Raw genomic sequence first — 26905 nt, 5'->3', positions numbered from 1 at the left:
AACAAGCATTTCGTTTATAAATTCAGCAAAACGGATGAGATCTTACAATAAGATAAACTCACTCTCAATTTGTTCTACCGATCTGTACAGTAAGTCGATTTTGATTCTTTAGATTCCTTTCAATTATGCTCATAAAGGATACTTCATGTATTCATGCACTAGCGCACCCAAGATAATCTAATAGATATTGGCTATAGGACACTGTAGATTAAATACTCTTTACAATGTATAATTAAATATTAAAGTACTGTAGGCATCTCTCCTTTCCTCGATTTTTTTATCATACATATCACTCTGAATAGCACCCCACTTGAACACGTATGTGCACGTGAAACGTGTCATAAGATAGCTCGTACTTCAAGTATTTTTTCAGTCGCACTTTCGAACCACAGAGAACAATTATACAGGAAGTCCGTAATAGCATTGCGCGAAGTTGGACGCTATTATCCTACCATAGGCAGAACATTAAATACCTGCCACAGGTGTCAGTCATGTTGGGTGACGGATAATATGAACGTTCATGTCAAGCGGGAGTAAATTCACATGCTAGTGAATGGGTTAGATAATCTGTATACTACAGCAAACGACAACGAGTGAGCTTTGTGTGCCTCTGGGAAAATGGTAGTCCGAAACATTTTCTTTCGCTGTAAATTATCCACAAGGTTATCGGGATAGAGAATCAAGAACCAAATGGATCATGTTATAAACGTCTGTTTAAACTGAACATCAATATCCAGTTGTTCCAAAATGAGCAAACTGTCGAGAACTGTTGAGTCAATTATACAAACGAAGGACTAGATGAGATGTGGTGTCACTCTTGTGGAACATAAGATAAATTATAGCGCAGATAGGAAAGAAAGTGTTGAATTGAGGAAAAGACTGACGACGAGTGTCCGCAATTAGTCACGGAGATGAATAAGACAAGCGATGTAACCGCACTGTATGAGAGCAATTTTGAAAAGTTTGAAGGAATCGTCAAGTCGAAAAATATCGCTGTAATACGTTGAGCTAATGAATAGCGTTGAAAATCATTGGAAAAAAGTGTGTATGAATCAGAATAAAACAGTGATTTTATTGCGTAAGTCATCCTTAAGAAAACGAAGTGGGTTCACTATTATATGCACTTCCGGCACCGGAACCCGAGAACCGGTATAATCAAAGTCGGTTCGTACGGTTACCAACTAACATGACACGCAGTCTAAATTACGATTTAAATGTTTGTTGCATCCGAAAATATTTCAAGTGACGGTGTACAATATTGGACACACTTTACCCTATAACTCCGGAACCGGAAGTGGGATCCGGATGAAATTCAGGAATTCCGTATGGGACCACGAGACCTTTCATTTGAATTTAAGTTTGTCAAAATCGGTTTAGCCATCTCCGAGAAAACCTAGTGAGATTATTTGACACATACACACACATACACACACACACAGACATTGCTCAGCTCGATGAACTGAGTCGAATGGTATATGACACTTGGCCCTTCGGGCCAATTTTCATCATGTCGGTTTTTCAAGTGATTGCATAACCTTTCTATATGAGAAAGGCAAAAAGACTAGTGGGTAATGTCAGAGACATAAATACGTAAATACGACTAAAACTGATCGCATATTTAAATAGATTTTGAGATGGTGTTAAGGTAGTACACTCAACAGTCTTTTTCAAGTCTATTTTTCGATGGATTATGATACAATTTCGAACAATTTATTATCTTAGAAATGTAACACCGAAAACCCTCACACCAACTATTTGCTACCTATACTATAATAACGTTCGGTAAATACATCCTCTTATTTTGTTCAGTTTTCTATTTCTATTTACCTGGTTTCATGCCAATATAGCATTTGTTGTTCGCTACAGAAGAATACAAGTTTTGCCGATAACTGCGGGATACGGATACTCTAGAGCCGTAAAATCATTATTTATTGATAGTTCAATATTCTGGTTGAGACACGTACAAACACCTGCACAAATACATCCTTTGTCGCGGTCTTCATGGAAAATCGAGCTCGCTTCGCATCACTAGCCGTATCTGCAGAAACGATGTTCCGCATTCATTTTCCTGACAGACCCAATCAACTATATGCATGAAAACTGTCGGGCTTTCGAATGAAGATACTAACAGCTTCCGAAATCCACAGTATTCTCATAACAATGCAGTATAATAGAAACTTGGCAAGAATACAAAACACGCTGGTAGTAAATTTGGATGCTATTGGAGGCCTAAAATATTATGGCAAACTGGATGAGTGTCTTGCATTATACTTTTTTTGACAGTATCAAAAAGGACAAACGTAAGTTTCATTTTTGATTTTATTGCTACTGCGAAATGAACAATGAGTGGATGTACATATACAGCTGAATATCGCATGCATTGGGATGGCTTTTCCATTTTGAACATAGAAGAGGAATAATTGAAAAAACAAACCGGTAGTCAAAAGGAGATGAACATTCCACTATACAGAGAGGAATATATATATATATATATATATATATATATATATATATATATATATATATATATATATATATATATATATATATATATATATATATATATATATATATATATATATATACTCAATTTTCATATCTATTCTGTTTGTGAATCTGAGTGCTGAAAGAAGAGTTCCAAGTTAATCGTGCTCAATACACATCCTGAAGTCTATACTTATTCATGAAAGCCGTTAATGTTATTTTAGAAATACAATTTATAGAAAGTATTTAGACGAAGCTATATTAACAAACGCATTTTCATACCGTTTAGTATGCTTCTTTAAACCAGATAATACGGAATCTGTTCTGAACAATAAATGCAGCAATAAACATAGCCTAGTAAGTACGTCACCAATGCTTCACAGACGCTCTATTGAAGGAAAATGAATAACCGCTTTGCTGATGAATTTTTCACTCGAGGCTTGAGCAGCCATTTTTATATTTTCAGCAACGGAATGTAATCACGTGATATTTCATTCTAAATTTGGAAGATGCATGCAAGTATGATCAACCTATGAGATTCTGCAGCATCATACTGAAATGTTTATCAGATTTCTTTTTTAGATTAATCTTAGGGCTTAGAGCCGGACCGACAGAAACAAATAACAAAGTGTTTTAATCAATAAGACGATTGAAATTAGCAAACCTTACGAACGAAAAGCGCCAGAGAAAACGAAAAGTACCGTCGTTTTTCACTTCAACCGGGTTTGACCTTGCTTGTTGATTTTTGCTTTAAGTAGTAAATATTCGTTACAATTGCGTAAAATAAATAGTTTTATAAACATTCAATTAATTGAAAGGCAGGTAGGGTCTAATGCTTTCAAAAAATGTTTTATTTTTTCTTTGTATTTTCTAGTAATAAAACATTTTAAGAACATTTTGTCAAATTTTCAAGCCTATCGGAGCAAAGCTATAAAAGTTTTGAATCTTTATCTTTCCTTACTTCTTCTGCGAAGAGGCTAGAGCTCGACGCACAGGCCCAAGAGCTCTGCTTCGATTGACACGAAAATTGGACAGAACATTTTTCAAATTTTTTCACAAAAAAAAAATGCAAAGAAAAAATACGGTTTTACGAAATTGTTAGTCCCTACGCACCCCCTAGAAACATAAGTTGTTTCCTTCGATTTTATTGACAATAAACTTTGAACACGTTTTTCTCGATAGCAGGAATTAAAAACGTTCTCCTTTTCGTTGTTTGTTACTTGGCGAAGTTTTACAGCTACAAAACTGCGGATTTTTTCGTGAAAAATCGCAACTTTTGCTTTAACCAACCACCAAAACTTCAAAAAATAAAGAAAAATTATACAGAAACTGTATAACAGATGTTTTTTCTAGATGTTTTTAATAGACCCCAAGGTCTATTAAAAACATCTAGAAAAAAGGCGGGTGGGTAATGTCAGAGACATAACTGGATGTCGTGAATACGAAAACAACTGACATGTTCCTTAACACTTCCGAATATCAATTAGTTGATCAATTGTATGAATTATGCAAGCATTCCCCTTTGCACATTTTTCGCAAAAACAAAGAAGGCTTCACTTTTTGTTGAGAGGCTTGTTTCTACCTGATTTCGTTTGTAGCTTTTTCACTAATGGGCGGTCCTAACGGCTATAAAAATAGCCGCATTCAGAATTTTGATGTTGATTATTTCATTTCAGATTTGCATAATTTATTGAAACAAACTATCAATATGCTGAAGGGGCTCGTTTCTAGCATTCAGAAAGGTCAAATTGCGTAATTATCTACGACATTAAACTCTGGAACATTTTTCGCAAAAACAAAGAAGGCTTCACTTGATCTCGTTTACTGTGAGTTTCACACAGCGAAATGTGCACAAATCTAACCAAACTGTTGTAGATTTGCAGTAAACTGAGGATATTTCCCTACGATTTGCGAACAACAAATCCTAATAGTTCTTTAGAAAACTTTTAGAGCCATTAGAACGGCTGATTTTGTGCAATGCTCTCCACCGTTGTTTTTTCACCAATGCTAATGACTGGCAGCTGTGATGTAATCGCTCTCCGAAAGCGAAACTAGCTGTGCAGACGACACAAAACACATCTGCTCGCAGTGGCGATAGAATCCAAACTGATTAAATTTTTGTTAAGAGATTTCCTTTTATGTTATTTCGTTTGTACCTTTTCACTAATGGGCGGTCCTAACGGCTATAAAAATAGCCGCATACAGCATTTTAATGTCGATTATATCATTTCGAATTTGCATAATTCATTGAAAGAGACTATCAATATGTTGTAGGGATTCGTTTCTAGCATTCACAAGGACCAAATTGAGGAACTCACTGCAATATTCACCACTTTTCGGAACATTTTTCCCGGACGATTTGTTGTACAGCAGCAGATATTTTGTTCTCTTCCTTAGAACGCGTTCTGATTGGCTGGTGTTGACATGAGACAGGTTTTTCAATAGTGTACTATTGAAATACTTCAATGCTTTCGCTATACACGTTTAAATTGAAAAATTTCGATTCTATTGGTAGTTAGATTATATAAATCCTTTCACAGATCACTGAGCTATGAGCTTTAAAAATACGAGAAAGGCAAACGCGCCTTATGAATTATCCTCTTTGATACTCGTTTATACCAAACATTTCAGAAAAGTTTAATTTTGAATTATTTGAGACTATGTCACAAAACTGAAAATTTTATCATATAATTGTGATCATATTTCCGATGGCATGTCGCAAGAATTATGTTGATTCATTAGATACAACAATAGATATTCACGATCAAAAACTTATCACTCTCTCAGAGGGTAAATTTTGAAAAGGCACCCCATAGTAAAGTAAGTCGTATTCACGACAAAACATCTACTGTAACAAATGTTGTCTTCTGATAAGTCTGCACTGAAATACAGTGATGATTTTTAAGAAACGTTTTCAAAAGTACTTCTTCATCGATTTATTATTCAATATTGTTCAACGAAAAAATAACAAAATGTTGTTCGAATGATGCTTTGTATCATGCCATACATTTGAATTTATTTTGTTTTCGATTATTCGATAATCTTTCCGGAATCGAATGTATCATGTGAATACATTTGAACTTGATTATTAACCCTGTACCAGCTTTTCAAACAAGCCCAAGTATGTGTAAACTGATTGAGTCATCTTCGAGGAAAGAGTGCGGTTTGACTGTTGCGTCTCTCATTCGTTGAACGCTCCGGAACCGGAATATGAACTTGGCGACTCAAAGCATAAGGCGCTGGTTCTCGTATGTTCGAGCCCCGACCTGAAGCATTCATAGTGTCAGTAGGGTCGTACCACCAGTCATGCAATGTTTCTGTACGCTATGAATCGGCTGTTGAAACAGAAGGTCAGAAGGATTATTTTACACTTGATTCGTAATCACATTGTAGATTTAAAATGCCTAAGATTGAATAAATCTGTTGGACTATTTCCGAGAAAGCCAAGCCAATAGAAAGCACTGTATTTTGTGGTCATGTAACTTCTATGATCATATCTACGGAACCGGAAATGCCATGAGCCATTCTAATTTAATACATGGCCTATTAGTAACTTTCAAACAAGCCTAGGATTGTCGAAATCGGTTCAGCCATTTCAGAAAATTTTAGCGGATAGAAAAATCGCAGGAAAATGCGCACTCTGGCAAATTTCAATTTTGCCGAGCTGAGTGGAATGGTATATGGTTTGAAATATCTGAATAAACTATAATTGTTTTGCGCTTATAAAACCTGCGCTTATAAAACCTGAGCTAGCTCAAAAGAAGCTAGAAAAATAGTGAATTGAATATTACTGTTTTTTTTGTTCTGAAAGTTTTTTTTATATGAATTATAACATCACTGAAACACTGTGTGTCCTCCTCGAAGCCCGTTGAACGTGACACCATTCGACGACAAATGTATCAATTCCTAACGAGAATGGAGCGTGACTTTGCTAATATTGCTCTGCGTTTGAACCAATCTGGGCTTGCCCTATGATGAGCCAACTACAGCGCTAACCAGCAAAAAAATATGAAATGGTCGTTAGGGTGGCACAATGTTTCAATTCGCAACATTTAATTTCTAAAAGTGAGGTGAAACTATTTTATTACATTCGCGTTAGCTAGTAGCCGAAAATTGTAAGTCGACGTATATTGTTACATTTACCTAATTTTTTTATTTTGTGTGCTCATTCTAAGCGTCACGATAGGTGGTCTAAAGCACTAAGAGCATTTCCAAAGCTAAACGTATAGCCAAACATTGAACTTTTATTCATTCAATTATATCGAAATTTTATGAGCCGGTGATGATCCATGAAGTGACCGATGACAAAACCTTTGACTCCAGTTCTATTCACACATGAAGAATTTTCGTTTTTCTTTCGACACCCTATCCATGCTTCAGCTGAAAGATCCACAAACCGTTCCGATTTTCTACGCCTGTCGGTTTCCACAAGCTCTGGCATACGGCAGGACGGGTACACATTATGGGAAACAAATTTGATGGCTTGGCATGTTTTTGCGCGTGCATCTTTAATACGGAAGCTGTTCACTGATAGACAGTGAAGGTACTGAAAAATATTTCTATCGAAAACAGCTTTTAGCACTTTAACTTTTAAGATTTCGGTGCGTGGGAAGCTGTATAGCTTTTTTTTTACTTAATTGGACTGTTGAAAAATATGATGGATGAGATCTCCCTTTCAATTTATTTCGAAATATAATAAAATCGTTCTCTCTCAAAAGAAATTTGTTGGATCAATTTACACAGAAGACAGATTTCCATTTGTTTTCTTCGCCTTAAAAGTCGTGTATAAGCGCGAACTCATAAATGATGGAACACTTGAGAGCATTATGTTGTTGAACTGAGTTATATTTTATCCTTCACGGCTAAACAGCTCCATTGAAGTGAAATTCGAAAAAGAAGCATAGTACTCCACATCTTCATGTCGAGGTGCAATGGTGTGCAGCAGATTGTGCATTTGCTGTTCGACTACAGAGCCGCTAGCAATCGGCTCTGAGAGTGTCTGGCTTGAATCCATGTAGCAATGTTTGCCATGAAAAGTAAACAGTACATTCAGTTGCTTTATTAAAAAAACTCAAGCCACATCATCAACAAAGTGAACGAAGGCAATACATAGAACCATTTTTCGCTATATTCCTTACCACATGCACAGCTTGGAACTTGTGGAAGCACACTTAACTAGTGTTGCACTTGGGTTCCATTCTGCAGAAGATACTTACCTTTTTGTTTCTTTTGATAAACGTCCGTGATGTTCTAGACGCTAGACGAACTAATGTCAAGCAGCGTGATGAATGGTACAGTGTTTTAAAACTGAAGGTGACAAGAATGTATATATGAAGATTTTTATTTTGTTTTGAAGAAACGTCTCCGAGATAAATACTCTTGTTTTTTTTATCGCGTCTTTCTCGAGATTCCCATGTTGGAGCTGAATGGAATTAGGACCAATTTATAACATTTTAAAACACTTTAAAAATTGATTATACTTCCAGCCAAAAACAAATTAAATGCACCTAGGATGAAAGTTTTAGCTGTATGAGATATTCATAAATGTCTCAAACATCTAATTCCTAACTATTTTAGATACAATGAAAATCTGTAAATAAAGCTCATGTTGCGTGTTTGCCTATCTCGTACTCGGACGGCGTAATGACCTATCAGCCTATCTGTTCAACTGGACGGATATAAAACACGGCCGCAGTTCAATCATTTCTTCTTGTACGTTAGGCGAGGTAGGACATTACAGCGATTTTTTTACGCAATTAGTTCCTAAACATAGAAACGGACAAACCTTATCGTGACAATACACAAAACTCTCATCCACACCAATTGAGTGAAAACTACATGCAGCTTTATACGACTGGTCTTTCACATGCAAGAAAAGTTTCATAAATATTGATAATCATCGAAGAGGTTTAAAATATCAGTTCTTTTAAAGTCCAATGAATCAACTCCAAAGAACTCGATAATTTCTTCCAGTAGAAGCCTTTCTCCGCCATCATCATTAGTATGGAATACATTCGTTCGCTCTGTGTGCAGTTCCGGCAGTGTTTCTTATGACGCCATCATTCATCAATATTTTTCCTATCCTGCACTAAGCATTCGAGATAAATGCAGTCAACATTTTTAAACATCGTAGTTATTGATTTATTCGTGAATCGATTATGTTATTTTATATTTCGCTTAAATAACATTGAAAACTAAAAATAATAAAATATTTAAATGAAAAGTAATAAGAATCTACAAACTGGGCCGTATGAATAAAATGTAGTAAAGTCTGTTGTTTGTAGTATCTTCTCAAAAACAAAGTCCACAGAGTATAACGCGGTTTAGTATGAATAAAAAACAAGTTCGAACATGTAGTTAATGCTACTTCCGAATTTAAGCATTTACTGCATACCGTATCGACACAGAGCCGGAAAAGCTGGCATAAGCATGCACTAATCAAGAAACGAACTTACATCTGTAAAAATGTCACTTTTTTTAATTTCTGTACTTCACTTTATCAGCAAACACACGAGTAGCAACCTCTAGAGCTACCTACCGAAAACTTGTAGTAAATACTACAGTTTGTAGCATGTTTTGACAGGAAAGTGATCCACACGTAGCATTTACTACCGAAATTCAAGCATGCTACGTTTTAACATATTCATACGGCCCTCTGTCTCGTCAAGCGTAGCTGTTGGTCAGAAGCCTTCGAATTAACACTCGTCTACATTGCTGTAGAAGAGGCAAACGATATTGTTTTAACCAACCAGGAATGAACAATATCGTTGGTAAATCAAACGCCAGTGTAATATGCCAATGGATGCCGTTATTCTCAGTTCCAGTTCTGGGGGCGGGAATAGTGGAGTGCGTTTCCCAATCCCGAACATAAGGTCAGAGTTTTTCTGGCCCGAAGAATTTCGTTCCTATGCCTTCCCTCGAAATAGTAGTGATAATTGCAATGCATCATTTTATTGCGCAACCATCAGTTTGTACTATTGGGATATGACGGAAAAGTTACCTATAAAAAACAGTTCTTTGAAATAGACGGATTCTAACAATCTTTAGCAAGCTATTGGTCAACTTTGAGAGATATTGTCAACCAAGAGAGCATTTTAACGCCAAATTGTGAATAATTTAAAGTATAATCATCGGATTTTAGAACATGTCAATAGCGATCTGACTGACTAGTCTCAAATAGAAGTAAATGTTGGTTTGTATCGACTTCTAATGACACTGAATTTTGTTTCTGAATTGTGTTTATCTGTCAAAATCGGCTGAAAATGGCGAAGTTATTCAATGTTGAAATGGGATACATCCAGATGGTGCACCCTGTAGAAAGATAGACTGGAGAAACCAAAAATTTCGCAGTATTGGAACAGGCCCGTTTTAAAAACCTCGCTCCCTTGACCCTTCCCTTAAACCCCTCCCTTGAATGACACCTGCTGACGGGCCTGATTGGAAAAGGTCTGTCTACTCTTGTCTCCGAACATGTCTCACGTGAACTTTCTCGGAGATTAAAATTACGCGTGGAACTTTCGACAACTCGAAGAACAAGCTTCAACTAAACTTTTTCATTGCTGAAAAGAAGAATTTCGTTCAGTTGCGTCGTGCGTGAACTATTATGAACTGCTTAAAATGCTATTCTACAGCAAACAGATGTACAGGCTCATACTGTACTGTATTTAAAATCGACCTAACCATGTCATAATCGAACAATTGTTGTACGTAATATTATATAGTACACTCTTAGAAAAAAATGAAATTTACGCTTGACGTAAATTCAAACATGCCATAATTTCTTCGGTGATGGCACAATATTACATCTACTAACATGTAAAAATAAACTTCGCGTTTATATCGATGTAAGCTTAAGCTACATTAACTGTGAAGTTACTGATATGACTTATATTTACATGCTTTGAATCGTGAATGTAAGTGAATCGCGACGCTCCATTTATGTGCATCTATAAAGATGTAAACTTTTCTTAGTGTGTAGTAGTGATAATTTTAATGCTTCCAAACATAGTTTTATTGTGTTGTGCTCGAAATTTGTATTATTGAGATGTGGAGGAAAAAGTCACCTAAAAATATCCATACATATTTTTAAAAAGACGAAACAATCTTTGGTATGATATTGGTCAACTTAGAGATATATTGTTAACAAAGCGAACATTTTATTGGCAGTGAATAACGTGGCGAATAATTGTAGATGTCACCGCGATCGACACTATTTTGGGCGCCGCATTCACTTCACGACTCTATTTCGAGTGCTATATTCACTTCGGAATGCAGTGGAACGTTTTAAAAGATCTCGGCAATTAGTCGAGTAGATGGCAAGACTTAGCTTCTTGTTTCCAACTTATAACAAATTGAAAGTTTATTCAGATTTTTAAAATAATTTTGTTCGAGTCTGTGTATCTGTTATCTACAGTTATTCATAAACTGTATAAGCTGCTTGAGCCAAATCATCACCTTATATCCGAGCTTTTGGTTACTTTGGTACGCAATCACCGTAAAAACCGACTTTTGAACCGTATTCTGAAGGTTTGAGTTTCATGTACCATTCAGCTTGTTAAGAACAGGAAATACAAGTGAAATGTTATATAATTCAATTGATTTATCAGTATTTTATTCGAAACCGACTTCAGGTTTAAGAACTATAGGATGATATGTGATACCGAATAATAAAAAATGTGTTTTCAATTTTTCCGGAAATGGCTTCTCCGATTTTAAAAACATAGGTTATGATGAAATTATTTATAGTTCATAATTTGTTTTTGTATTTTATCTGTATCCTAACTCAGGTTTTCATACATGCAAGTAATATTAGAAAATATATGAGAAATATGTACTAAGTTTCCCATTAACCGAGGTGACCAATGATCAAAATCTTAAAGTTAATGGATAAGTTTTGTAGTCTTTCTTTCTGCATGGAGGCAGTAGATAACCTCACAAACTGATTTTTACTATAATGGTCTCCAATTCAATCGGAATGAAGCTTGCCTCGCGAATCGTTTTGCTGGACCGAATTTCACAAACTCGGCTAAAAAAGGTCTAATAATCCTATTTATTGTTATTAAATTCAATTCGGATCTAACTATCGGTTCCGAAATTACAGGATGATGTGTGCTGGAAATGTCTAACTGTCTTAAAATTGACGAAGCAAAAATGGTACGAAGTTTTCAAAACTGGTTATACATATTCACTTCGATTATAGAGGAACGTCGTATAAAGCGTCCTTGTCGGATTTTTAAGCATTCAGAACTTTTTTAAACAAAGGTTTTATCACTAACACTAACTCTCTTTGTAGTATCTTTCTACTAAACAAGTATGGCAGTCGTCGTCTAATGCAAAATATGAATAAACTGGAAATATTATTAGGCAGCTCATCGATGTAATATTTTGCGTCGACTAAATAAACATTTTATCCACCTGAAGCGTGAAAATGTGTTTTTCTCCTCCAATTCATATTTCTTCTACCAGAATCATTAAAAATTATGTTTTTCAGGATTAGTAAAACGAAATACCCACATTATCGAAGAAAATATATTAATACATTTAGAAATACCGCAATATTTCCTGTGGACTAACAGTATCATATTTTACCCTACCGATTACATAGTTGAGATAGTTTATCTTGTTTTAGACAAAAATCGATTCCAGGTGGAACGGTCTTACATACTTCGGCACTGATTGAATTTATGCTACCAAATGTATTTGTGCCGGTTTCTGCTGAGCACGGAATGTCCTTTTGTAGTAGCGGAAGCTGCATCCCGCCCCGACTTCAATTGTATAACATTAATCAAAGCACAGCACAGAATCTGCTTCATCGAGTTGCTGAATTTGCTTTTCTTTCAATTCTCATTATCCTCCCGAACTTGCCCGTTACTCGTTCAGTGGGAAAGAGAAACAGAGAAATGTGACTACATTATACTACATGAGACTATATTATACTACATGGAACTTTTATTAGAAATTGAAACTTTTAACGCTTCTCGTTTAAATTTAAGGTGAAATGTATTTAATTTGTTTGTAGAGGGGACAGTGTTGGGAAAATCATGATCAGAAAACAGTCCATTTCAGTATCACTCGTTGAAAAAATCAGTTCAAGTGATTTTCTAAAAAACTCAGTGACTGAAAAAATCACTTCCGAGATTTTAATTCCTGAAACAAGCATCCACAAAACTCTGAATCTCGAAGTTCACAAGTGATTTTTCGTGTCAGCGAAACTTGATGGCGAATTTTCACCCCCAGAAATATCACTAAAGAAATAATCGAAAGCAAGAAGAGTCTTCGATTATATTTCGATGCTGAATTTCCACCACGTTTCAGTTCGATACCGAAGTGATTTGTGCTAGATTCAATTATTATATTTCCATGAATAAAAACATCTCTACTGGATAAATTCGCAACTGAACCGCAACTAAGAAATAATAACTGCGACATTTTCGATGCACGTAGGGTGGTCAATATGAACTGCAATATATTTTTTACATTCCAAACAGTGATTATAGCGACGAAAGGCTGCTTTAATTCCAGCCGGTTTATTACAGTGCACTATCTAGATTAAACTGGAAATAAAATAGTGCCGTATAAATTTAAAATACATCCTCACTATTGATTCACTTATCAACCACCCTACGCACACTAAACATTTTCAGAAAGGTTCAGTTTTTGTTCATCGGCGAATTTATTCATCATGTATTCTGCAATGGGTTGAGATATAACGGTTATGAAAATTAATGTTCCAAAAATCTCTACTCGAAAATCATTTCAGATATATTCAATGTACGAACTTTTTTCTTGAATATCATTGAGAATGTTCGCTATTGAACTTTTGACAACTGATTTTTTGCCATGTGCATTCAGTTTCAGTTAGAATCCCTTTGTGTAAAAATTAATACTGAACTTTTCTGCAGTGAGTTTTCTGATCGATGATTTTTTTTGTCTGAAAATCACTTGTGAAAATTTCAGTCGCGATTTTTAAAATTTGTTTTTTTGTCAACACTAAGTGGGGTTGTATTGCCTTAGTCGTCTGTGTTTTTTTGTCTTTGCTGTACATACGATTCGTTGTTAATTATAGATGTTGCAGTTACTCTTGTGTTACATACTAGTGTCAATAATAATATTTATTTGAATTATAATAAAATATCATTCTACTTATAACTATCCTTAACCTAATACGGGCAAATTTAGAATTATTTGTATTTCAGAGGTTGACCTCAAAATCTGTCAATGGTGAGTTCTAGATAGATAACTTCGTCGAACCATTGGATGAGTTTTCGCTGCATTGATCACAATTTTACAGCTTGTGAAATATTCAATTAGAGCATTCAGACCTGTCTGTAGTTTATGACCTTTGTAAAGAATGGCCGTATCATCAACAAATTGTGACAGAACACCACCGCCAGAGAGAGGTGGCATGTCTGATGTAAACATGTTGTATAGGATAGGTCCTGGGATACTTCCTTAGGGTACACCATCATGAGTAGTTAAACTATCTGAAAGTGCATTATTCAGAGAAACCTGGAATGCTCTAACTGCAAGGTAATTTTTGATAATTTTAATAAGATATATCGGAAAATTATATCGATGCAGTTTAAACAACAGGCCATCGTGCCACAAATTATGATTTGTTTTGCTGGATGACGTTGTTAACCCTTGTGAGTTGGTGGATGGTCTACCTTTCTTTCCGGAATCCAAACTGTTCTTCCAGAAATATATCGTGTTCATTAGTGAATGCAAGAAATCGTCTTTGTATTGACTTTTCAAACTGCTTGGATAGGACAAAGAGTAAGCCCATAGCTCTTGGAAAAGGAAAGATCTCTTTCCGGTTCTCCGAGGTAGTCCAGCTTCGTAGTCTTTGACGAGTTCGTTTAGATTCCGTCTTTTTTTTTTCTCACATTTCTTGCCAAGCGTTCAGGTTTCCAGCAATGATGAACATGGTTTGTCGTCGAGTGAGCATAGGCAGATCTTGTTTCAATGACGCACACGTACCATCTCGAAGATTAGTTTGTTTTGTACTGTTTGGTGGCTGTAATCTCATTTACGATGACTTCTATAAGTTTCAATTTAAAGGCAGGCAGAAGCCTGTGCTGAATGGATCGTTTAATTGCAACTCCCCCTCGTTTGGTAGTTGTCCTGTCCAGCCGGAGAATTCGGTAGTTCGAAATGAAAAAATAAATTTCAGGTCTACGATGAGTTCCAGTTAAAATAGACATATTAATATTCTTCTCTTGAAGAAAATCGGACAATTCAGCAGATTTGTTCCTGCATATTCGATCATTGTTTCAAAAATGACGATCAGTTGCTCAGAATAGAATAAGTCACCAGAGTTGCTTGTGGTTGATTATTGCCCCATCCAGGAGAGATTTTGGAGAAAGAATCTTTTTGTGATCAAGCGTCAGGATCTTTTGGATTGCTGTGAGGAATTGGTGGCAAATTTGAAAGTTAGTTTCATCCATCTGTGGAACATTCTTGCGCGTTGATGGTTTACGAGACGCCTGTTGTTGAATTTTTGTGAAATCAGTATGTTTGGAACACGATTTGATAGTAGAAGCAAATACAAATAATAACACCCCTAAGTCCCATACAAACGAACCGCCAAAGTTTGGTTCACAGCCTGAACAAGTAAGCTTAGCAAATTACTCCCTTTTATTGCGATAGTTTGAAAATGTGGAAGGAGATCGTTTCTGGCAACGCTTTATGCTAGTTGCTACGGTGCAAAACAAACTTGTTTGTTTATGTTTATCGTTGCTGTATTAAACTGCAACAATGAACACAAACACCCACGAATCTACAAATATCAATACAGCTAGTAGTATATTCATGGTGGCTCAACCATTCTAGATTATTGTTTAACTTACATTTCGCTTTTATCTTGATTATCAGATAAAAACTGTTTGTTTATTTATTTTTCACTATAATAAACAGTAACTATGGTGAACTTGTTCTTACCCTTCAGTGTTGCTAGTTTTATAGAAAACTCGTAAAAGTACATTGTCACTCAGACAGTGTATCATGACAGTGCACCGCACGATGCAAAATGTGTCCTTGAAAATTTTGTCGAAGTATTCCGTATTATGATTTGTATTTGGTAGAAGGATGATCGTCATAGCAATTCACACATATTACTCCGATGTCATCTAGTAGGCAATCGTTGGTCTTGTGGGGCTCGGCACATTTTTCGCACTGACTTTTCATGTGGCAGTTTCTAGCTCCATAGCCGTAGTTTAAACAGTTCGTGCATCGTATGACATCCCGATGAACCGGTTTATACTTTTGATATTCGATAATTATGTGGAACAGTGATTTGATCAGACGGCATTTTTTCCTTGTGCAGTTCTTCTTCGACATCAACTGGCAAATCAGCGTATTGGTGTTACTCAGAAAACGATATTCATGATTAAGTTCTACCTATTCTTCCACGGGACGGAGTTGAAATGACGTCCCATAGTAAAACAAGAAAAAAAACCTGTTTTAATCCACCTAGTGGTGTAATGATGCCTTTCTCATGTATATAATATTGTGGTATTCTATTCAAAATGTTTCTCTTCGATTTTTGAAAGAAACCAAGAGATTGTTTATGCATAACATACAGAATAAAACAGTGCTTTGATTTAGTAAGTCATCCTTAAGGAAACGAAATGGGTTCACTATTATATGCACTTCCGGCACCGGAACCCGAGAACCGGTATAATCAAAGTCGGTTCGAACAGCCACCAACTAACATGACACACAAACTCTTCTAGTACGCACTTTAAATTACGATTTAAATGTTTGTTGCATCCGAAAATATTTTAAGTGTACAATATTGAACACACTTTACCCTATAATTCCGGAACCGGGAGTCGGATCCGGATGAAATTCAGGAATTCCGTATGGGACCACAAGACCTTTAATTTGATTCTAAGTTTGTGGAAATCGGTCAAACCATCGTTGAGAAAAGTGAGTGAGATCCATTTTGGTATATATGACCACTATTTCCGGTACTTCCGGAACCGGATACCGGGAACCAGGATAGCCGGAATCGGTTTGTTTAGTTGCCTACTGATAATAACTATCGATTTATGTAGTTTTGAGATCAGTTTAGAAATTTTTTTACGTTTTTTGTTTCGCTGGTTTAAGTGACGGTGTACAATATGTAATACACTTTACCCTATAACTCCGGAACCAGAAGTCGGATCCGGATGAAATTCAGGAATTCCGTATAGGACCACGAGACCTTTCATTTGAATCTAAGTTTGTAGAAATTTATCAAACCATCGTTGAGAAAAGTGAGTGAGATCCATTTCGGTATATATGACCACTATTTCCGGTACTTCCGGAACCGGATACCGGGAACCAGGATAGCCGGAATCGGTTTGTTTAGTTGCCTTCTGATAATAACTATCGATTTGTGTAGTTTTGAGACCAGTTTAGGAAATTTTTTACGTTTTTTGTTTCGCTGGTTTATGTGACGGTGTACAATATGTAATACACTTCACCCTATAACTCCGGAACCGGAAGTCGGATCCGGATGAAATTCAGGAATCCCGTATGGGACCATGAGATCTTTCATTTGAATCTAAGTTTGTCAAAATCGGTTCAGCCATCTCCGAGAAAACCTAGTGAGATTATTTGACACATACACACACACATACATACACACACAGACATTGCTCAGCTCGATGAACTGAGTCGAATGGTATATGACACTTGGCCCTCCGGGCCAATTTTCACTAGTCGGTTTTTCAAGTGATTGCATAACCTTTCTATATGAGAAAGGCAAAAACGTGTATCTTTCAAAGGAAATGCATATCTTTCAAAGATATTTGGAACCCATTATTTACAATCAACGGCACGCCGATGTCCTAATAATCGTGTAGTGTCGTCGGTGTAGTGTTATTTATACCAAACAATAAAAAGTATCAGAAAATCGGCTTTAAAACTCTCTTAGGCATGGACTCACGAAATAAGATGCAAAAAGTAGTTAAAATGAGTATATGTGCACCAACTCAATTCAAAGTTAGTTTCTAATTTCATTTACACACTTCACAGCGAAATTCAACGTAGGAAAAATAATTTCAACAGAGCCAAAGAAACTGTGAAAGCCTTGCAAATTTATCGATTGTTTTCACCGATATAAATTCATGTAAACAACGAACGTTTAAATGAAGTATGATAAGAAATTAATGATACTTCCACTGTTGATTTATGTTTAGAACTTTCATTTTATCGCACAGGGTATGCTTCACAATTTGTCATAACTACGAAATGATTTTGCTTGTGCTCTTTCGATTATCGATTACGCATTTGTCTGCTGTTCCCCATCTTGTTTGTCACCGGTTCTGAAGATTAATATTAGATTAAAGCATCATCAAACGAAAGCCGTATTATTTTCGTGATAAATTGGCAACAGTTAATAATTTAATTGCTTCGGTATAAAGAGCAACAGGGCCTTTTTTATGAACTAGTAGGCTAACTGTTAACCACCCTAACCGTTGGTTTTAGGCTCTAAAGCGCGGAGCTGAAATCATGAAATCATGAGATGATTGCTTTGTGCATTAAAAATCTGGCGCTCATTGAAAGAAGAAGTTGAACGCCACAGCAAGTTTGTCTTCTTAAGAATAAATAATCGAACAAATAATGTATTGAATTATTAGCGGAAATCATAAAAACTTTAACAACCATAACCCATGTACACATAATCACTGACAAATAAATTTTCCCTCCAGTGTTGAGTTCGTCATTTGTTTCAGTTGACATTGTTCACCTATTGAAATAGGATAGTTTCATACATGTTTACACCATCAGAAAAAATAGTATAACATTTTATGATATTAATTTCACTACATCACTCGGTTCATGGCATATTTGCAACACATCAGTGTTCGTCTCCTCAATTGTACCTCGTTGATTTCACCTAACAACAATTTGCACAGATATTTTCCCAGCAAGCGAATTTGAATGCATTCACAGTTTAATTTGTCCATATCATTTCTTCCACAGCTGGTGGTAGCTTGTCTGATGGGAACCGTGATAGCTCAGCAGGACTATCAGCAGGAATATCGACCAGCACCGCACAGGATCGGTACAAATGCCGCAGAGCCAAAGCCTACCCCGATACCGATTCTGAAGCAGATCAACAGGTAGCTAATTGGATACCCTTACCACTCACCCCGCCCTGTCTAGCTTGGATCTCTAATCTAACGCTAAACGGCACTAATTATATGCTTTCTTTTGTGGAATACCAATTAATTATCACTTTGTAGGGGGTTACTGAGTATTGCTAATATATCACTGTGAATGCCTTGGTTTCACTTTACAGATTACAGGTCCTGTAGCGATATTTTATCAGTGAGAGTTTTTTTTATTAATTTCACAGGTTCGCCTAACACAAGCATTTTGCATGTCGAGCCCGCTTGCTGATGTTCCACTTCCTTCTCCCACAGTCATCAATGCTGGATCCACTATGTTTTTAGAACACTTTGAAAAATAAATCATATTCGAATCTATAGCCGCAGCTCTCGACGTATGAGCACTTGAATTATCATTTTATCTTTTTCTATCTTTTTTTGATTCGTCTGAAACCGTAAGTGAGCATGGAGATTTCTACCGAAAACGATGCTTTACTGCAGCTCGGAACAATTGTAAATTACGATCGGCGGAGAAGACTCGCTCCAAGTACAATCCAAGAGCACTAAATCTAGCTCCGTATGGATCACAGGAGCAGCAGGATCGAGGCGTTGGGGGAGGAAGTGGAATCATCAACAATGGACCGGCAGTAATTGGAGCATTTAATAACGGGAAAAAATCATTCAAAAGATTTGGCAACTAGCCAGCATGATGCTAACACACGTAGTTATGTAAACAAATGTATTTACAGAGAAATTATTCGCTGTGTTTGTCATTTTGTTTTCAATAAATCGAATCAAATTTCAGTGTATAAGCTACTACTCTGCAGTTATCTGTAATTAAAAACAGTTTGCAGTTTCATTACCTCAAATTTAATCTATACTGGAATGTTATACTGTAAATAAAATCTGAAATTTCCTGGTTGATGTTGATTTTTTTTTATTCAATAATATAATACATTTTTAAGCACAATGTTTAAGCTCTAAGATGCCAAGGGTATTATCTAATCTTAATTAACGACTAACTTAAAACTAGGATAGTATCATTAGAGTACGTCATCTCGGATTCTCGAAAACCTAGCTTTCAGCTGGCGATCGGCAGTGGTCGATGAATTGAATATTGCATGAGCCTCCCAGACGGCGTTGGTAAATATTTATGCTGGCCGCATCCTTCGGTCCGTGTGGGTCCGCGGGAAACACCCCCAGGCTTTGAAGGCCCGGCGGGTAGCGCGCATGCTGGTTTTCGACTGGAGCAGTCTTCCGTGGGCGATGATGGTGATGTTACGGAAGAGAATGAAAAAAAAAAATATTGTGGAAACGGGGTAAAAAGGGGATGTGGGGACAAAATGTCTGAAAACGACAGAGATCTAATTAGTTGCCATCGAGATGGTGAAGAGACAGGGAAGGGGGAACGAAAAAGTTAGTGACGAAAAAAAGATCTTGTTAGTTCCAATGAAGCCATATATCATTAAAATCAGTTTGTTGACATCGAAAAATGTCAGTGAGTATGTCACGAAAATACGAACACTTTTCTTGAAGAAGGATAATTCGACTATCTTGGAATCAAATATATTTTGCGTTCGTTTCGATGTCCATTTCAGCTAAATTAGCGGTGAAGTTGATGATATGCTATTTTGTGGTGATCGGCTTTTCAGTCACTAGTGGAATTAAACGAATAGTTTTGTCTTCTTCATGAAAAAAATACCGAAATAAGAAGAAACGTTGGGTGTTAAAACAAAAATACTCGGTAGTCCACTAGTGACTGAAAAACCGATCACCACAAAATAGTTTAAAATAATCCAGTCGATAGTCTTCTAAATCAAGTTGTTTTGAATTGTAAATTTAAGTGAATTGCGACGATCTTTTGACGATAGTGTGTATAGGACCTCGGATGCACCACACTCCCGGTAGCAGTTTTGTTCCTCGAAAAAGATCTTGAATTTAGAGATAGTAATTGATTCAAATTTGGAATCAAAACATGTTGTTTCATTGCTTCTTTTCTTTTCTCACCAAAAAGAATCAATAAAACAACAAAATTTAACGAAGTGGCGGTGACTATAAAGAAGACAAAGTAATTGATTTAGTTTTTCCGTGCATTGTTTATCTAAGTGAGTGGTCTTTCGATTACCAAAAATATTTCTGCCAATGAAAAATCTGCTTATTCGTTATGGTTAATAACTATCGAATTGTGAGATCTGATTCCTTATTGGAACGGAAGCTTTACATAAATAGTGAAATGTCTTGTTTATAATTAGCCTACTCTCTATATCCTCCATTTTATTGCATTTTATCACCAGATAAAATTTCAATGACGGGTCACTTTGTGGTTGTCACGATTCCAAACCGCTTTATTACAACAGAAAACTCGGTAGCGTTTTTATCTTCAGTCTATCCATTTGTATGCTATACAATAAAATGGAGGCTCATGAAAATTCTTCCTTGACTTATGCCCGAAAATTCAACCAGCTGTTAAAATTATAGGTAAAACAATCATTCGGCAAGACCCTTTAACTATAGTTTGTTGCCGACTTATAACAGTTTAAAAACCTGTTTTAAGCTTTTCTCATATTACTCATAACAATATGAATATTACTGTGGAATTCGCAAAAACAACTGTTCATTGAAATGAAGTAGAAAAGGTTGTTCGGACTTAATCTAACAAAACTTACAAATCCTGTTTATCCTGTATTTCCGGAACCGGAAGTAGTATCCACAACAAATTTAGAAATTACCTATGAAACTGTAAGACTTTTCCTTTGAACCTAGAAGTTTGTGAAAGTCGATTGGGCAATCTTGAAGAAAAGTGAGTGAGATTATTTTTGCATTTGCAGACTTACTATCTCATGCTCTATTTCGATTAAATCAATTAAACGAAATCTAACAAACGAAGCGAACCTGCGTTTCTGTTAGTTCTGCAGTCGAGCTAAACAGCATGGATCATCAGCATGAAATATAAAGTAGGATTATTAATATTATTATTGCATCACTACACCATCGGCACGGTATTACTGCACTACCGGCTGTGCAAATAGAATAGTTTAAAAAAAAATCAATTCATTGACATTCTTTTATTCTTTCGGTCGCACTTATCATAAAATATGTAAAATTTTTATCAACCGTAGCACCGTGTTTTACCAATATCACACACTAGTAGCAGACATCCGTAACCTTCTCGTTTTCTTTATAGTGTGTACGAAATAGAGCAAAGCACGCATCGTTCGTTTTCTTCTTTCACCGTACCACCACGTACCGGTATTGTACATATTGTCATTCTATATGGCGATTTGAAAACTTTGACACTGTAATTGCGGAACCGGAGTTCGGATCCGGATGAAATTTCACAGTGTCTTTAAAGATAATATGATCTCTAATTTAAAACAAGATTTGTGAAAATCAGTTCAAGCATCACAGAGAAATCGAAGTGAATTCTATTTTTGGAAACTTTCTTCACTACTTTCGGTACCTCCGGAACAGGATAAGGGAGGACCAGTAGTACCGAATTAAATTTTTATTTCCACAGTATAACAAGTTCTGCAAACTTGAAGAAATTTTATGACAGTTTTATGAAATACTCCATGAATTGTTATTTTTCCACCTATTATGCTTTAGCTCCGGAACCGAAAGTCGCATCTGGATAAAATGTTCTATAAATTTTTAGGAAACCTTTCATTTGAATCTTAGTTTGTGAAAATCGGTTAAGCCGTTTCCAAGAAAAAAATTCTCTTATTTTCACATATTACTATGTAACTCCGGCATCGGAAGTCGGATCCAAACGAAATTTAATAGCAAACTATGGGACCTTTCATTTGAAGTTTGTGAAAATCGGTTCAGCTATCTCTGAAAAAAGTGAACGCATATTTTTTCCATTTTTTGTGCATATCATCATAAATTAAGTTAACCTAGATTTCCCACTGTACGGTGACACCGACAGCGCTTCAAGTGAGAAACGGGTGTACTTTTTCCATTAGTTACTGTGGTTAAATTCGCAAGCAACTTTGTACATGCATTTTAGGAGCCCTTAGGCACCCATTCTACATCAGACGGCGCTTTTGGTGTCACAGGTTGCTCAACTACAGTACTATTACATTGGGGAACCAAGGCTTATTTTATTTATGATATCATCCTGTATCTCCGGAACCGGAAGTTGTATCGGGATGAAATTCAATAGCAGGCTATGGGAGACCTTTTATTTGAATCTAAGTTTGTGAAGATATACACACATAGACATTTGCTCAGTTCGTCGAACTGAGTCGAAAGGTTTATGACATTCGGCCCTCTTGGCCTTGGTTAAAAAGTCGATTGCATACCCTTTCTATATGAGAAAGGCAAAACGGGTGAGTACCCGATCAACATATCGTATCTAAATTATTTATCTTTTTGATACTTATTAGAAAATTCACCGTGTTCGTTTATTTTTCTGTAATATTATAGTTATATAAATATAGCAATATTTTCTGATAGGGTATGTGTTATCCCCTCTTCCCTCCATGACTTATATTTTATCGTTCACAGCTGGTTCAGGTTTATGTTTTGAACTCATGCAAAAACGATATACTTTCCAAAATCTATTTTCTTGTACATCTTTTTTTATCTTATCTTTTATGACCCGCATCATGATGTACAATCGTAGTTGCATGTCGACATTAATACTTATACACATATTTTTCTGCAACCACACGAATCTTAATGTTAAATCTTTTAGCAGTGGTTTCCGTTGTTCGTGATTGGATTGGTTTCGGTCGTATCTGACAGGAAGGGAAATCAAGTGTAGTTCAAAACAGTTACTTTAGCACTTCTTTATGTGGAACAGTAAATACACTTAATAACATTAAGAGCATTTGCTTCTTGCTAATGCCGTAGCGGTTTTGAGTGCAAATTCTAGCATCGTTTTCTTCTTCAAAAGTTATAACATACCGTTCTACGGGATTGAACTTCTCTTTTGTACATTGGTGACACTTGTGAAGTCGGGTTGTAAATAAAAATAGAATCGTCGATTGCTCTGAGATGTAATCTATTTTTCTTGTGAATAGCGACGATGAGCAATCGATGAACGTTTACCACTGAAGCGTCTGGTAGCCTAGGGGTGTAGCACTCTGCTAGGTTGATGGGGTTCCGATGGGGGTTGGATCGTTCATTCAACAGAATAATAATGTTTCTTCTTCCTTTCAATGGTCGGATGTTGCTTATTCGTGTCAATACTGCTCGTATTTATGGTTTATCGACGAGTATTGTCACGCACTTCGGATAACTCAATTGAAAGTTCCTTCGAACGTGCGTAATTTCATTTATTTGATCTGTATATGTAAAGCGATCTACTGCTGAGCGAGAGAAATGAAAAGCATTCCATGTACGAGAACCTTATTCAATACAGATCCATTGTTCAAATTGTCGATGTGTGTGTGTTTTCCTTATCCCAAGGTCACCTGTATAGAAGCTTACAGGTTTAGGTTTACAGAAAAAAGATGTTTCCATGTATTTTGTTTAATTAATGACTTTGGTCCAGGGCTAAATTCAATCGAATTCCGATGAACCATTTCGTACTCAGAGTAAATCGTGTTCCGTGGTCACTGTTCCATCGATTAGCCTCGCCTCAATGAAATGTTTGCATCAAATGGATTTAAACATTACAGAAAGGCTTTCGATCTCCTGCAAATGGCAAGCAGTCGACGCGTATTTTGTTCATGTTATTCAATTTTTTTTAAACAATTAGTTTCCGATCTAACCAATACTTTATTTTGCGTTCAATCTTCTTTTGTTTATTCCGTGAAACTAATTGTAACTAAAGTACCTAAAATAGAGCCAGATCGTAAGTCCTGATCCTAAAGAAATGGATGCGAGTTCAAACACACTATTTCTATCTACACAAAAGAGAAGTATGGTGACACTCGCACAGTGGTTCCAATCATATCAAAATAAGTGTATTTCATAACGTGTAGTTTCACTACCTAGACATTTAGAGATAGTATCATTTTTTTTGACAGTGTTATTAATAATTTCTTAAGTAAAGGATGCAACTCGATTGTAGTTAATATGATGAATATCAAATGTGGTCATGTTAATCTGATAAGGATTTTACTGAAGTCTTTTTTATGCGAGTTTACGTACCGCATGAAAAAAACCGCATAACTCTGAAAACTCGCATTAGAAAAACTGCAACTTCACATAAACAAAACCGCATAACTCTAAAATTTCGCATAAAAAACCCGCAGAAAGGAAACAGCATAACTCTGAAAATTCGCATAAAAATCCGCATAACTCTGAAACTTCGCATAAAAAAACCGCATAGCTCTGTAAATTCGCATAAAAAAGTCGCATTAAAAAAAACCGCATGAAAAAAGACCGCATATAAAAGACCTCAGTGTATTGCTACTGGTTTTGCGCTCTTGGTCTTTGTCGTTTTTGATAATTTTTGAGATTAGACTTCTTCTTAAATAAATTGAGTGTTGCGAACGAAAATTATATTCATGTTTTTCACCACTCATGGAATCTATTTTATCACTGGAGCATATTTGACATTCCAATGCGCTAGTGAATTTATAAATTTTTTTAAAAGGGGATTTGCAAATACTCACAAGATATCGATCTATATTTTTGCAAAACATGTTCAGTGGAATTATGTGCAAAATAATCGAGGTAAAATGCTCCTCTTGCTTTTCTTCACTTAAATTTTCATGAAACGAAATAACAATAGATAACTTTAAAATTTTGGTAGTGTCATCATCTAGAAAAATAACCATAAACCAATTATGTCTCCGTAATGTGTAATTATTTTCGTTCGTTCCTTAGTAATTTTCTAGAGTGAGGAAGACGATTTCAATTAATTAACCAGTGAACTTTCTTGTTAATGTTTTGTTTTTCGAAAATTAGGTCTATTACAGACGATGTATCACAAAAAAATTAGGTCTATTACAGACGATGGAAAAATGATCCAAAATATGTGGGGAAGATGCCTAAGAATTCACTTACAAAAATTATGTACAAGTTATCAATTTAATGAATAATAGTGAACAGTCTTGGTTAATATTTCGTCTATGAAAAGGCTAAAACTTCAAATAAGAAGAAGAAGAAGTGCCTTTTGCCCAAGGGGAAAGTCGCTTAACACAAACTATATTGTGCCTCTAAAAATCACGTGATATACTGTGAGTCTAATGGCGTTTTCGTTTTTAATTTGCACTACACCGCTGCAGTTCTACACTGAGGCATGAATAAACGAACAAAAATGACGAAAACATAAACAGTAACCATTGACTACAATTAACGATTCCATTGCACAGAGCTACACCAAACTTTTGATGAGTGCTACACCAGTGGTATCGGTGCAGAAAAAGTGTAGCACTGGTGAAGTGCAATTCGCGACTTAGAAGGAACGGTGCTGCTACCTATGAAAGTTTAATCTGTGTGTGAAGTGGATGTAAACAAAAGAAGACTTTTTTTCGCTAAAATAAAATTAATTAATTCTCTGGTTTTTTATGTGATGTTGTGCGTGTTGAGGTGGTAAAAATTGAAACGTCTTGTGCTTTACCTTTTTCACTTGATTTGTGGTGTGTCGTAACAGGAATTCTGATAATAAGAAGCAAAATAAAACTTCTCTCCCGGCGCTAGCAATCCGCATAGGTAAGGGAATATTTAATTTTTTATGATAAAACAATTTTTCTTGGAAATTTCATTATGAAATACCAATTCATTATATAACAAAACAATGTAATCGAGATTTTTTTGCAATTGTTCTTCTCTAAATTCTGCAGATCATGGATGTGAAAAGTTGTTCGGATGGGGTCGCAAACAGATTTTCTGATTTTGTTGATGAGAGCAACAATACAAAAAAGTCGATTAGCCGAACGATGTGTTATGTTCCAGATTGCAAAAATAGATATCGACCAGATATATCGTTCCATTCCTTCCCTAAAAAGTCAGACAAAAAACGATACATGACATGGTTGCAACGACTCAGAATCAAAATCGAGCCAACGAAAACTGCTCGTGTATGTAGTTCACATTTCTCTGCAATAAATTTCTTTCCCCCAAGTAAGTATTAAATACGTTTAAATTCAAATTCAGACAAATGCAACTTGGTTTCTGTTCTCAGGCATGAACCGTACCACACAGAGATTAATTCTCAGGCCTTCTGCAATCCCCGACACAAATTTGCCTTGTGTTCCTACTACGGAACTAAAACAAAAACTGATTGATTGTCGCTCAATCCGTGCCTCAAATCGGCAGAATCCTGAAAAACGAAAAAAGGCAAGAACTATGTCACCTGAAGTAAATTCTGGCAAAGAATTCAATGAAGTAGCACGCGTCATGGTTGAAAAGCACATTCAAGT

At 35.9% G+C, this 26905-nt stretch overlaps 1 protein-coding gene across 1 annotated transcript in view; it reads left to right on the top strand.

The window, feature by feature from the left end:
- Positions 1–26905, top strand: part of LOC131427177 (uncharacterized) — a 96719-nt gene that overhangs the window by 63281 nt on the left and 6533 nt on the right. Inside the window, exon 4 of the mRNA XM_058590149.1 lies at positions 18457–18596. Within this exon, the coding sequence (XP_058446132.1) occupies positions 18457–18596 (140 nt within the window). The remainder of the gene's footprint in view (positions 1–18456; positions 18597–26905) is intronic.

This window comes from Malaya genurostris, chromosome 1, assembly GCF_030247185.1.
Source record: "Malaya genurostris strain Urasoe2022 chromosome 1, Malgen_1.1, whole genome shotgun sequence".
Taxonomy (NCBI): Eukaryota; Metazoa; Arthropoda; class Insecta; order Diptera; family Culicidae; genus Malaya; species Malaya genurostris.
This window is presented reverse-complemented; position numbering and strand designations above follow the sequence as displayed.